Here is a 13,234-nt window from a genome sequence, read left to right as displayed (position 1 = left end):
TTACTGTGTCACTTCGTAGTTTTAAGCTTTGGTATCATAGTTAGGAATGATGATTTTCCTTCCAGGATTGCAGAAATACCCATATTTCCTCATAGTAGCCTTAGAGTTTAATTTTTTTACATGATAATCCTTGATCCATCTGGGATTTATTTTTGAGTAAGGAGAAAGATAAGCCAGTTTTATTTTTACTTACCCCCATTGCTAGTCAGTTGTCAGACTTCAAGAACACATACCCAATTTGCTGCTGATTTAAAGTGACTCATTTTCTTACATTATTCCCTTATATATTTGAATCTATTTCTCGGCTCTGTTCTATTCAGTTGACCTATTTCTGAATAACTATTACTGTGTTTCGTTTCTCTGGCTTTACACTATTTTCTTTCTTACTTTATTTATTTTCGAGAGAGAGCATGAACGGTGGAGGGGCAGAATGAGAGAAGGACAGAGGATGCAAAGTGGGCTCTGTGCTGACAGCAGTGAGCCCATTGTAGGGCTCTAAGCCACAAACCCTGAGATCATGACCTGAGCCAAAGGCAGACTGAGCCACCCAGGTGCCCCGGCTTTATACTTTTTTTTTTTTTTATGGAATAAGTATCCCTTCAGTTTTCTTCTTTTTCAGATTTTGTTTTTTCCATGTTTACTTGATGAATTTAAAAATCATTTGGTCAAATTAAGAAAAGCCCTGCTGGAAATTTCAAGTAGGGTTGTCCAATATTAATGTATAATCGTATTTGTGTGTGTGTGTGTGTGTGTGTGTGTGTGTGTATACTCTTTGTATACATATTTTTGTAAAATTATATATAGTTGTAGAATTGAGGGAATATTGGCACTTTTATAACACTGAGTTTTAGTTTTTAGTTTTATAATACTGAGTTTTAGTTTTAGTTAGGTCTTTCAGTACCATTTTATGGCTCTGGCATTTAAAACATTTAACTAGATATTTTAGTTGACTCTTGTCTTGAATAGAGTTATTTCCTCTCATAATATTTCTAATTATTAATTGATTTAAAAAAAACTACTGACTTTTGTTTATTTATTTTATTTCCAGACACTTTAATGAGCACTCATACATATTTTTAAATCATCTTTTGGTGGATTTTAGCCTTCAAAAGTCTCACCAGGTGGTACCCAGGAGACTCAAAAAGTAAATACAATTGCCTTAGTGTAGGACATGACTTGAGAATGGACTCTAAAATAGGAATTTTTGCAATATAATTTGTACCTCCAGGAAGGACCAAATGTCGGCTGACCCCCGTCATGGAAATGCAGTATAAGTCAAACTAAGTATATTAGAATGAATAAGCATGCTGTGCTTATGAGATTATTTAATATTGTGAGATGGCCTTGGTAATCTCCCAGGTATAATCTTTGTGAATTCCATATTATTTATGTGAGCAGAAGAAAGGTTGGATTTAATTAAGCCTGAAGATAGAATTCCCTGTTTAAGTAAGGACTGTGGGAAGAATGGAAGGGAAAACTGAACCAACTTCTTCAAGAATAGGAGTCTACGAGGCTGTGAATTCCAGGCTTGCTAATATTTTATATGACCCCACAAAAAAAAATGGAACTTTTCTTGTTGAGAGTGATCCTACTTCCTCCTTCTGGTAGACACCTGCCTGCCCTAACTACCCACATCCCAACCCCCTCCCCTCCCCTCCCCCCCATAAGTGGGTGTAAGATGGTCTGACAGTGCCATCTGGTGGCCACCTGGGGAACTGTAGGAACTGGTCTCCTGTTGCACCTCCTGCCTGGGTTGGCTAGATCCAGGCTTGGAAACAAGCAGCTTCTGCCTGTGGCTACAGGCAAAGAGAGAAGATAATCAAATCAAAATCCAAGTCCTGGCAAAGGCTTGCCGGGGGTGTGGGGAAACAAGGAAGAAGCCAAAAGGCTATATCCACAGGAGTTGTTAGAGAGCACATATGAGATATGAAAACAGAGGTCTGCAAAGCAGTTGCAGCAGGAAAAATCTGAACCAGAGAAATTGGTTCCAACACCTTTCTTCAGGGGTTTCCTCATCTACCTTTTTTTATTTTTATTTTTTATCGTCTTAAAGTTTTTCTCCACAGCTTAAAACTCAGATAATTTCAGATAATTCCAAAATGGCAAAGTCTACTCCACATTTCCCTTCCTTGCTCTCTCTTTCGCCTCTTCCTCCCTTGCTGCCTACTTCCTGCCTCATTTTCTCTTTTCCTCCTTTGCAGCTCTAATTCTTGCATTCTCAGGAAAACCTCCATCTTTCTCGTCCTTCATTCTGTTTGAGAGCCAAAACTTAGTCCTAACATTGCCTGAGGAGCCTAGGGATACTGCTTGTGGGTTAGCTTTATCGGGGAAAGGGACCTAGAGGTTGTGAAATGAAGAAGCCGTGCCAGTAACACCCGAATCCTTGGAAAGAATCAGGAGGTCCCTTCAATATTACCACGAGGCTCAGTCCTCCTGTTCAACCCAACATGATCTCCCCAAGTGCATTCAAGATTTTTGTCTCTTTTATTCACTGCCGTATCCCCAACTTTGAAGACAGCACCTGGCATATGGGAAGAGCTCGATTGATATTTGTGGAAGGAGTGAATAAATACTCTCGACGAATAAGCAAATGTGGCCGATTCCTCTTTACTGATGTTTCCGTTTTAACTTGTTATAAGTGCTGCAGTGATGCTAATTTTCATTGGGAAAGCATGATTTCGACTTTTGTGGGGTAATTTAAGCAAAACACGTGAGGCTATGTCTAGCACAAAACAATTATTTTTAAAATTTCAACCTACCAACTGAGAGACTTTCAGAAAATAACCTGTTGGTAAGTTGGGGGACTCTGTACCCTTCCTTTTCATGTGTGAAGAGTGCATCTTTAATATACATCCATGAAATAAAAAACCAACAAAATGATCAGCTTTTACCTGTCTTGGCTTCTTACGGGCTCTTTGCATCCTCCTCCAAATAGAAGCTAAGGCCACTAAATACAGAGAAGAAAACAAATTTGGAAAGCTGAAAACCATTAAACATTTGGTAAAACATCTTGCTGTGTATGTTTTGTTTGCTGAGTCTCTTTTGCATTGGAAATCCTTGATAACGGAGACGGAGAAATATTTATTCTCTATCTAGAACTAAGCACAGAAAAAACGTTGGCTTTACCTCATATTTTTCAGAATTGTGCCCCTTTTTTGTGATCCTTCTCAGGAGAGGAGAGACGAGGTAGGCTGTTTTTATTTTATAGATTGTTCTTCTGAAATCACTCTTGTGTGAGAATTTTCTGGGCATAAAAAATGATCAGTTGCTGCTTTGCATTCCAAAACCCTAGGATTTCCTTAATATCTCACAAATCTCTGTGATCCTTAGGAAATGCTTTTGCTACAGTGCAAAGGGGAATGTAAAATGAATTAAAAGCCTGTCTGAATTAAGACAACCCAGGAGATCAGTGGGTGTATACTATCAGAGTGTGGTAGACCTTGGTTAATTTGTGAGGATGTGTCACAACATCCCACGTCAGACTTGACATTTTGTTCCCAGCTGATGTTGGTGGCGGTGGGGCGGGGGGAGGGCGGATGTTTAATCGTTAGTTCATTGACTGTGTGGACTAGGAGGGGCTGCAAAGGATAAGGAGAGCATGGCCTGGCATCAGAGAGGGCTCCCACGCTGACCCCCGGCAGTACCTCGGGCTGATTGTGATCTGGAAAGAAGTAGGTGGCGTCTCGGAGCCTTAGTTTGCCTCTCTGTAAAATGGGCATAATGGTGCCTGCCTCGAAGGGCTGTCCCGAGGAACGGACTGCCGCGTGTAAAGCCTAACGCCTGGCTGGTCGTGCTTCTCGCTGCTCCGGTGGGATCCCAGGGTCACATGTCCGCTTTCCATTTCTCACCTAGGTACCTTGGGATCACGAGGCCGCTCACGTACCCGGTGAGGCAGAATGGGAAGTGCATGGCCAAAATGATTCTCTCCGTCTGGCTTCTTTCTGCCTCCATCACGTTACCGCCGCTCTTCGGATGGGCTAAGAACGTCAACGATGACAAGGTGTGCTTGATCAGCCAGGACTTCGGCTACACCATCTACTCCACGGCAGTGGCATTTTATATCCCCATGTCGGTCATGCTGTTCATGTACTACCGGATTTACAAGGCCGCCCGCAAGAGCGCCGCCAAGCACAAGTTCCCCGGCTTCCCTCGCCCCGAGGAGCCCGACAGCATCATCTCCCTGAACGGCATGGTGAAGCTCCAGAAGGAGGTGGAGGAGTGTGCCAACCTTTCGAGACTCCTCAAACACGAGAGGAAAAACATCTCCATCTTTAAGAGGGAGCAGAAAGCAGCCACCACCTTGGGGATCATCGTCGGGGCGTTCACCGTGTGCTGGCTGCCGTTTTTCCTCCTCTCGACGGCCAGACCCTTCATCTGCGGCACCGCCTGCAGCTGCATCCCGCTGTGGGTGGAGAGGACATTTCTGTGGCTGGGCTATGCAAACTCCCTCATTAACCCTTTTATATATGCCTTCTTCAACCGGGACCTGAGGACCACCTACCGCAGCCTGCTCCAGTGCCAGTACCGGAATATCAACCGCAAGCTCTCGGCCGCAGGCATGCATGAGGCCCTGAAGCTCGCCGAGAGGCCGGAGAGACCCGAGTTTGTGCTGTAAGGTCGTTTATCACTGTTTTCCTTTTCTCCCCCCCACCACCCCCCCAACCCCTTTTATGGAACTTCTTGAAGCGTATCCCAGAGGGCTAGCTGATGTTCTACCAAGCAGATCGGGTCAGAATTGCGAATGCCGTGCACTCCAGTCCTCCGCCCAACAGAATTCCCAGTCCCCAAAGCCAAAGCCGGGTACTTTGCGGGACTGGAAGACAGGACTGATCTGTTGACGAATTGCAGTCGGTGTGATGGGACAAGGAAGGTGCTGTGTCCCATCCTTTTCCCATCAACAGCATCCAGATCGTGTCCCGGATCTCCCGTCCTCGTAACACTATTGCTTTCATTGCTGTTTCTCTTCCATCCAGTAAAGCTGTTTTGATGACCTCATCCTTGGCTGATAAAGTCGTTTGAGAAAGGGAGCAAATTCATACAGGCTAAAAGGAAGCAGCCTGGGACAAAGGAGAGTGGTGAGCATGGGGACGTGCCAGGATGAGGCCAGTCTTGAAAGCCTGCAGAGCTTTTAGGAAGTGTTGCCCACCTTTCGGGGGAGGAGAGAACCCATGATGTTGCTGAGTCTGTCTAGGAGGGCTCAGTGACCTTCCCAGGAGCGATTGCAATAGGTGCTGGGATCTGAAAGGAGATTTGCAGAGGGCCAGCAGTGACAAGGAGGTGGGTGTTTCCTGCGCAGCCCGCACCTGGTGAGTTTGGCATCGTAAAGCAGGAAGGAGACAGTAGAGTTCTTTAGGGCGCTCAGCTGGCCACACCCGATTTTGCTTTAAATTTGAGGCAGTGGCCACGTCCTCCTGTGGGAAAGCTGTTTGGGGGGCGAAGAAATTGGGATGAGAGGATGGAAGGTACTGGTGAGAGAGAGAGAGCAGAGCAGTGTCGGACAGGAGAGTAGGAGGCGCTACTTTTCACCCGACCCGGAGGGAGGGAGCAGCCAGAGAACCAGGGGCCGCCGTGGCCGTCTTGTCCAGGCCCTTCATTTGGCAGACGAGGTAACAGAGCTGGAGACTAAGGTGGCCCCCCAGTGAGCTAATGCATCATCTTAATCTGACTTCCATGAACTCTTCATATATTACATTCCTTTATGTTATACGTGTGACAACATACACACATATGAACATGTGTAACAACCATGGCAAAGGATACCTTCCTGCTCCCACCTGTCTCAGGGGAGCAGCCCCGCTCCAGGAGGACACCAAAGTGCCAGAGGCTCCAAACCTAGCATAACCCCCCCCACACACTGCCCCCCCCCCCCCCCCCCGCCACCTACCGCCAAATCCACCACCAATGACTAAAAACTTCTAGGAGCTCCACCTGTTCTCTGACTTCACCAACAGAACATATTTGCCTCTGGGTCCATAGCTTTTTATGGAGGCTTGGATATTGTTTTCCTGTTAGTCCAAGACAGGGGTCAGTGAACTTTTACTGTGAAAAAGATGGTAAATAGGTCAGGCTTTGCCAGCTGTAGGTCTCTTGAAACTACTCATCTCTGCCTTTGTTGTGAGAAAGCAGTCATAGACATCAGTAACCAAATGAGCATGGTCCTGTACCAGTAAAACTTTATTTACAAAAACAGGCAGTCAGGTGAATTTGGCCCACAGGTCATAGTTTGCTGTCCCCTGGTCTAAGAAAAATCACTATCCTCTCATTACATCTCTCTCTGTTTGATTTGGTGTTATTGATTTTATTTATAATTATATAATCTAAAAATCATTTGGAATAATTGGCCTAAATATCCGTTAACTTCAGGACTTTTTTTTTTTAAGTTTATTTATTTATTTTGAGAGGGAAGTGGGGCAGAGAGAGAGAGGGAGAGAGAGAATCCCAAGCAGGCCCCGCACTATCAGCGCTCAGCCCGATGTGGGGCTCGATCTCACTAACTATGAGATCGTGACCTGACCCAAAATCAAGTGTTGGACACTCAACTGACCGAGTCACCCAGGTGCCCCAACTTCAGGAAATTTCTAATAAGAGAGTTGGAATAGCTGCTGATTGAAAGAATCTATGCCAGGCAGCTTTCTAGTCCACCCAATGTGTGAAGGCTCCTTTTTAAGTTCTTGCTTACAACTCTGCCATACATTGAGAAGGATGTAGAAAATGCATGATCTTTCCCATCCTGCGTATATTTCTATTGGACAGACCAAACATAAACATACACATATGCACGCTCATCCTGTTCGTAGTAAGAACGACAGAAAGGTGGCAACAGGAAAAGCTATGGGATTCAAAGCAGAGGAACATAACTGAGAGCTCACCCTAACCCTGACCAGGGAAGACCTTGGAGGATGTGGTCTCATGTATGTCTCTGAAAGTAATCAAGCATTTATAGCTAAAGGAGTGTAGAAATGTAAAGGCAGCAGTGTGGGACCTTATGCAAAGGACAGTCTGGCTGATGCTGAGCACTGGGGTGGGGCAAGATTTGGAGATGACAACTCAAAGGTAGCCTGAGATGAAATTATGAAGGCTCTTCCATTCTGGCCCCAGGAATTTGGGGCTTTAGTGTAGACAGGTGTTCTCAACCAGAGTTGGTTTTGCCCCCAAGGGACACTTGACAGTGTTTAGAGACATTTTTGGTTGTCACAGTTGGGGGAGGGGAGGGCCTACCAGCCTCTAGTGGGATGCTGCTAAACATCCTGGAATGCAAGGGCAGCCTCCCTCAGCAAAGAATTACCCCACCCTCGATTCTGTAATGCTGACGTTGCAAAGCCCTAGCGTGGACAGCCGTGAGCTCTTGACTGAATCTCTGTAAATAGGAGAATGGGAATCATCAAAGTGACAGACTGATCCAGGGACACAAGGTGAGATGAGTCAGAAGGTGGAGGCTGGAAGTAAAGTCTCTCCAGTGGCTGGTTTTCTCCAGAAACATTTGAGGCCTGTTCTGTGCAAGCCATGACGCCAGGCACGTCGGGGGATGGAAAGATGAGGAAGTGAGCGGGCCTTGCTTCTGGAAGCTCACAGTCCGGTGGGCCAGGGTGGCAGGAGATGTGGCAGTGGTGTTTAGTAAGAGACTAGTAACCAGAGTACCGCGTGCAGGCCACACTGCACGCTTGCGCTCAGGCACACACTAGCTGGATGACCCAAACAACTCATAACTCTCCTGGAGTTTCTGGAACAACGATTAGTGTCAAATCCATAGCTCACAGCAAATCTTCTCAGGATCCTCTCTCCACCCCCTGCCTTTCTATTCAGCACCTACACTTGTTGGCCAGCCTGTAGACTCAAGGTTCCTCCCTCCAGTCTCTCCAGCCCTTTCCTCCTCTGGCTGCTTGGGTTCTACTCTCGTTCTAACTCTGCCTTCTTGGCTCTATTTTTTTCCCCTGCATAATAGTTTTCTTCCTTCTCGGTGTAAACAGTCTACTAGATTGTGTATTGCTCTTTCCAGATATCTACCCATTTCTTCCCGTTTTCTTGATCAGTGTAACGAAAGAGTCAGGAATCCAACAGGCAGTAGGGAATCTTCCTTGGTGGAGGGAGTGGATAGAGAGAAAAGCTCTGTGTGCCTCGCTGGTAATTTTAATTCACTTCTAAATTATAACCTTTGTCCCCTTTTCACAAGTGTTCGAATCTGGTTATACAAAACCAAGTGTGATACTGTGACACAAGCAGGGATCCTTTTGTTTTTCTTTTTAATTTGACAACCTTATCTATGGATTTGCTTTGAATCGCCGTCAACTATTTTTACGTGTCACATTGTGACAACTTTGGCTCTTGGACACCATTATGGTGAACTATATGGAAAAGCAATATATGAAATACTTCCATATAAAGGAATTTCATGGAGTTGTGCTGACGTAGCTCTTCCTTCCCCTCTCCCTTCTTCTCCTTGGTGATCATAGTGTCTTTTTCTTCAAAGCAGACTTTTATAATCCTGTTGATTTCAGTGGTGAGCGATAGCAGAATAATCTTGGGTTCCTGTTACGAATTCTGTCTCTGCTGCTCCACGCTTAGCGCTGTGGCTTTGGAGTTCAGGGTGATTCTGCTTTTTCTTTATGGAAACCAGTGATAAAAACAAAAACAAAAAACAAACAACAACAAAACAACAAAATGGATCCTAGTGGAAACTGGAAGGCCCTGAAATTCTGGGTTTCTGTGGTGGGACGTTGCCTTAATGGCAGAAATGAACAAAAAGTTTGCTGTTTCAGGAATTCCCTCCCCACCCCCATGGTAGTAGTTTCCTCATCATTAACTAACTGTAATTTGGCTCTTTATTAGATCATCGGTTAGTAATAATAACAGTTTGTTTGTGTCATGCTTTGGCAGCGACCTGCATTTTAACTTTGCAATATCTCTTTAAAATAGGAAAGGCAATGGGGCACCTGGGTGGCTTATTCGGTTAAGCATCCGACTCCGGCTCAGGGCGTGATCTCGGCTCAGGTCTGTGGGTTCGAGTCCCGCTTTGGGCTCTGTGCTGACAGCTCAGAGCCTGGAGCCTGCTTCAGATTCTGTGTCTCCCTCTCTCTGCCCCTCCCCCGCTCATGCTCGGTCTTTCTCTCTCTCTCTCTCAAAAAAGAAACAAGCATTAAAAAAAAATTAAAATAGGAAAGGCGGGCAATTGGCCTCTCATGCTTTTTCTAACATACTGTTTTGTTTTCTGAGTAGATACACACTGCACCAAATAACATCAAACAGTACAGATGGGTATACAAGAAAAATAAGCCTTGGGGGAATGTTTTGGAGAGGAATCCTGAAAGAGGTGGTAGTTGGAGTGGGCCTTGAATAAAGAGCAGGAATTTAACTAGAAGGAATGGCAGGGGTGGAAATAGGGCTGAGTCTACTCATAGCAGACGGGACAGTGTAGACACAGGGACACAGATGTGGAGGGAGGTAGATAAGGAAACTGGGGCAGGTCTTCAGCACTACCTGGGAGCTGGGTAGAGTCAGCACGGAGGTCCAGGCGGGTAGGAGGTGAGATGAAGGCTTTCGAACAGGAGTGAGAGCAGGACTGCAGTGTAGATGGGGCTTCACAATAGGGGACGGGAGATGGGTTAAGAGACCAATATGAACGTGAGGTCTCCTGCCACAAGGGCCCACATGAGAAGGGTGGTATTGAGACAGGAAAGAGGCCAAGGATGTCTGAGCATTTGGTAGTTGGCTGGTAGGCGGGTGGCAAGGGAAGGGGGGCCTGGGAGATGGTGCTATGGCTTGAGGACTGGAGGGATTCAGTCCGTTTCACGAACCGATGTGAGCCGAGCTGCGCTGAGCTGCAGAGAAGTGCAGTCTCCCCTCTGTGCTGAGAACCAGCCGAGGCCCCAGGCCAAGAATAGGCGTGGTGCATCATCAGGGACACGGCCTGTCTCCGGTGCCTGTCCCCACAAACCCAGGAGCCTAGGGCTGCGGGTTTGAGCTGAAGTGTGGCGCTTCTCTTTAGGCACCATTCTGTGAGGTGACAGACAAAGCAAGAGACGGTGTCTTCTGGAGAAACTGAGCCTGTCACCAGGCAAACCCATCTGCCCAGTTTTGAGAACCAAATGAGAGTGGCCCTGTCGATGAGATGGGGAGGCAAAGCCCAGGGATGCAGGGCCGGTCCCCACAACCCCGATAGACTTAGGTCTCAAGCTCACATGTGGTGTTCAGTAAGTTGAGTCCTTTGAAGGTAAAGAGTTAGGGGAGTGTGGACCTGGAGGGAATGTGGCTCTACACCAAGGAGAAAGAGTCTTGTCCTCAGCTGTTGGCCAAGACTCCTCCGTGACTCATGCCAGTTCCGTGAATCTGGGAGGAAGGAGGTGAGGGAGATGGGGTTTCCTGGCCTCTGTACACTTGTCTTTCTATGAAGCACCCCCCTAGGCTCGAAGGGAGGGACACTTCTCATAAGCGGTCATCATTATCCTTTTCATGCGGGGCACGTACAATAGTATTTTGCAGGATTTTTGAGAGTGGAGGCATCTTTGCCTACAGCTGTATTATCAAAGTGAATGTCTAAATGGGTTATCCGGGGCTGATTTGCAAATATATTAAGGCCCTGGCAACTTACAGAAGTTATAAAATTTATGAAAAGAGCCACAGCACCCTTTCTTTCCTTTTAGAAAAGCTCCTATAACCCCTTAAAAGCCATAACTGATTCAAATTACTGAATGCTGTAAAAAAGTGAATCCACCCACCACAAAACGAAACCTCACATTTACGATTCTGCTAAATCATTTTCTTGTCTTCTCTCTCTCTCTCTCTCTCTCTCTTTCTCTTTATAGACAAAACTCTGACTACTGTAGAAAAAAAAGTCATGATTCATGATCAAAAGCGGAATAGCAGAGACGAAATAAACCAGGCAAGACAGAGGTGGAAACAATGCAATCCTTTGCTGAGACTGCGGAATGGAGCGTGGCTTTGTCCTTTCCTGGGATGGCTGACACGTGACAAGCAGGGTGATCTGTTGTACAAAGCATATTAGGAGGGAGATGGTGACCTCTCCTCTTTTTCTGTGGATCAGTGCTCTTGTGTGCCAATGAAAATAGTGCTCAGTTCAAGACAGCCAGATCGGCTCAGCACTAAAGCATACAAACAGAGTTGAGTCTCAGAAAGGAAACAGTTTCTGGTGCTGTGCGTGTGTCCAAGTCCATACAAACAGAAGAAAGTTCCAATGCTCACTTCCCATGCTTCCGAGTCTAGGCATTGTGGTGAATATTCAGGAATCACTCACGAGACAGAATGTATTTTGTGGTAGGACAGAAGGGTGTATTTCCAAGCAAACTGTGGTAAGCGTAGTGTTGAATATGTTGCATGTCTGTGTTAGAAAACAGAATCCCGTCATCAGCTAATATAAATGATTTCCCAGAGCAGTGTCTGGTTTAAAGCTTCTGTCAAATAGTTTTCGCTTTTTTTGCAGGGTTCCTGTCACTTCCCCACCAATGTACTTTTCTTTGTTAACTCATTGATTGTCACGGTTTAACTCAGGAACAGATCTCAGGATGGAGAGAATCCTAAAACCTGAATAAAGCTTTTTCTTGCACTCAAACGTCTTCTGAAGGGTCCTGAGAGATGAAGGGGAGTCCTTCTGAGAGGAAGGATGTGTACCTGGACGAAGAGGGAGTGCTACCTAACTGTACTGTATACAAGCACGATTATTGGCACAGAACTTTTGGCCCTCGGGCTCTCACCGATGCAGTGGGCTCCCGGGCTGGTCCATAACTGTGTTCTTCTGGGGAGGAAGTGTGGGAATAATGGGGTTTCCGTGAAAGGTTCTGATGCTTTCAGAGACAGAGCATCAGTATGTTAATTCTTCTTGGGCAGCGCTGTATTAAAGTGAATGGTGCGAGTTGGACGTCGCTGGGGCTGCTGCTGGGAAACACTCCGAATACCATTCCGTTCCTTCAGGAGGATTTGTTTTTTGTGTTCTCTGTATCCTAAAACAAATGTGTGCCTGGCCAATTCTGTTCCTCTTTCCTGTCTCTTTCCAAAGTGGTAGATGTGAAGGGCAGGTCAGGAAACAGAAGAGGCCCCTTTGTGGATGGTATTTTTTTTTTTTTTTAACGGTACTATGTAATACGTAATGAGACAGGAAGGTGGCGGATCAGAAGGGTACCTCCGAGGGGAAAGAGCGAACACAAACCTTCATCTGATAAAAGAGAACTGACAGAGAAAATTATTTTCCTACAAGAAATGTGGCTGTTCTCTCACTGGAAAATGTGGAATTATGGATTTGGATTATGGGCAACGCGGGTAACGTGGATAACGTGGATTATGGATTTCTTCCGCTCTCACTGACGTTGCATCTCACCAGACACAAAGACGGGTCTGGAAGGGGAGGTGGGCTTCAGACAAAGCTTGTACAAATTCCTGAACCGCAGATTTGCTAAAGTGACTGTATATACTTACATTCATAATTTAAATTATTGATTATGGTCAGATAAATGTTGTTAAATTTGAAAATGTTTTATTACATTACATCAAATAAAGTTTATTTGTAGCTGTAATAAAGGAACTTAAGTAATGATTTTTAATTGAAGGTCTGCTGTCATAAATATTGCTGTCTGTAGACTCGCAAAAGGGCAAGCTTTGTAGGTTTTGTTGAAATCCTAACAGGTAGTTAAGACAGTCTGTAATTCACTGCATGTCACTTGTCACTTTCTTTTTTTTTTTTTTTTTTTTTTTACGAATGACTGTTGGGTCCTTGATTTGATTAATGGGCATTTATTGGGCTCCCACGACATTCAGCATGGTGGACATAGAGGGATCAAAGATGAATAGTGCAAGTCCTTACTTTTAAGGAGTGTGCCATCAGGTTGAAGGTAGACGTTCCTCAGATGGTCACCATGTCATTTAGGGAGGGCCATGGCAGTTTGGAAGGAATGACTGGTTTCCTTCCTATAGCACAAGACAAGGCATTATGGTTAACTGGATTGATTCAGGTTCTCACATGGGTTTAATTTTTGAAATTCTGACATTCGCATTGGCTCTTTATCATGCCTGACTTGAATGCCTGGTGATTGAACTCTCTGGCCACACGTGCTTTTACACGCATGGCGGCCAATTGAAAGGGAAAGGGAGAAACCGAGAGAGAATGACAGAAATATCAAACAATTTATACTATTCCACACAGGACAACGTTTGTGCCAAAGGCACGGCTTTCGTTTTAACCAAGAATTGGGAGGATCACTGAGATAAGCACTGTACCCATATTTTATGA

The 13,234-nt window shown here is 45.4% G+C and overlaps 1 protein-coding gene across 2 annotated transcripts in view; it reads left to right on the top strand.

The window, feature by feature from the left end:
* HTR7 (5-hydroxytryptamine receptor 7) overlaps positions 1–12,548 on the top strand; it is an 82,791-nt gene extending 70,243 nt beyond the window's left edge. Inside the window, exons 2-3 of one of the 2 annotated variants that reach the window (XM_043596952.1) lie at positions 3,853–4,611; positions 10,800–12,548. In XM_043596952.1, coding sequence (XP_043452887.1) covers positions 3,853–4,611; positions 10,800–10,842 — 802 coding nt within the window. In that variant the 3' untranslated portion in view covers positions 10,843–12,548. Of the gene's footprint in view, positions 1–3,852; positions 4,617–10,799 lie in introns of both variants that reach the window. The other variant, XM_043596953.1, reaches the window with a different exon arrangement.
* The last annotated feature ends 686 nt before the right edge of the window (positions 12,549–13,234 follow it).

Source organism: Prionailurus bengalensis, chromosome D2 (genome assembly GCF_016509475.1).
Source record: "Prionailurus bengalensis isolate Pbe53 chromosome D2, Fcat_Pben_1.1_paternal_pri, whole genome shotgun sequence".
Classification (NCBI taxonomy): domain Eukaryota; kingdom Metazoa; phylum Chordata; class Mammalia; order Carnivora; family Felidae; genus Prionailurus; species Prionailurus bengalensis.
This window is presented reverse-complemented; position numbering and strand designations above follow the sequence as displayed.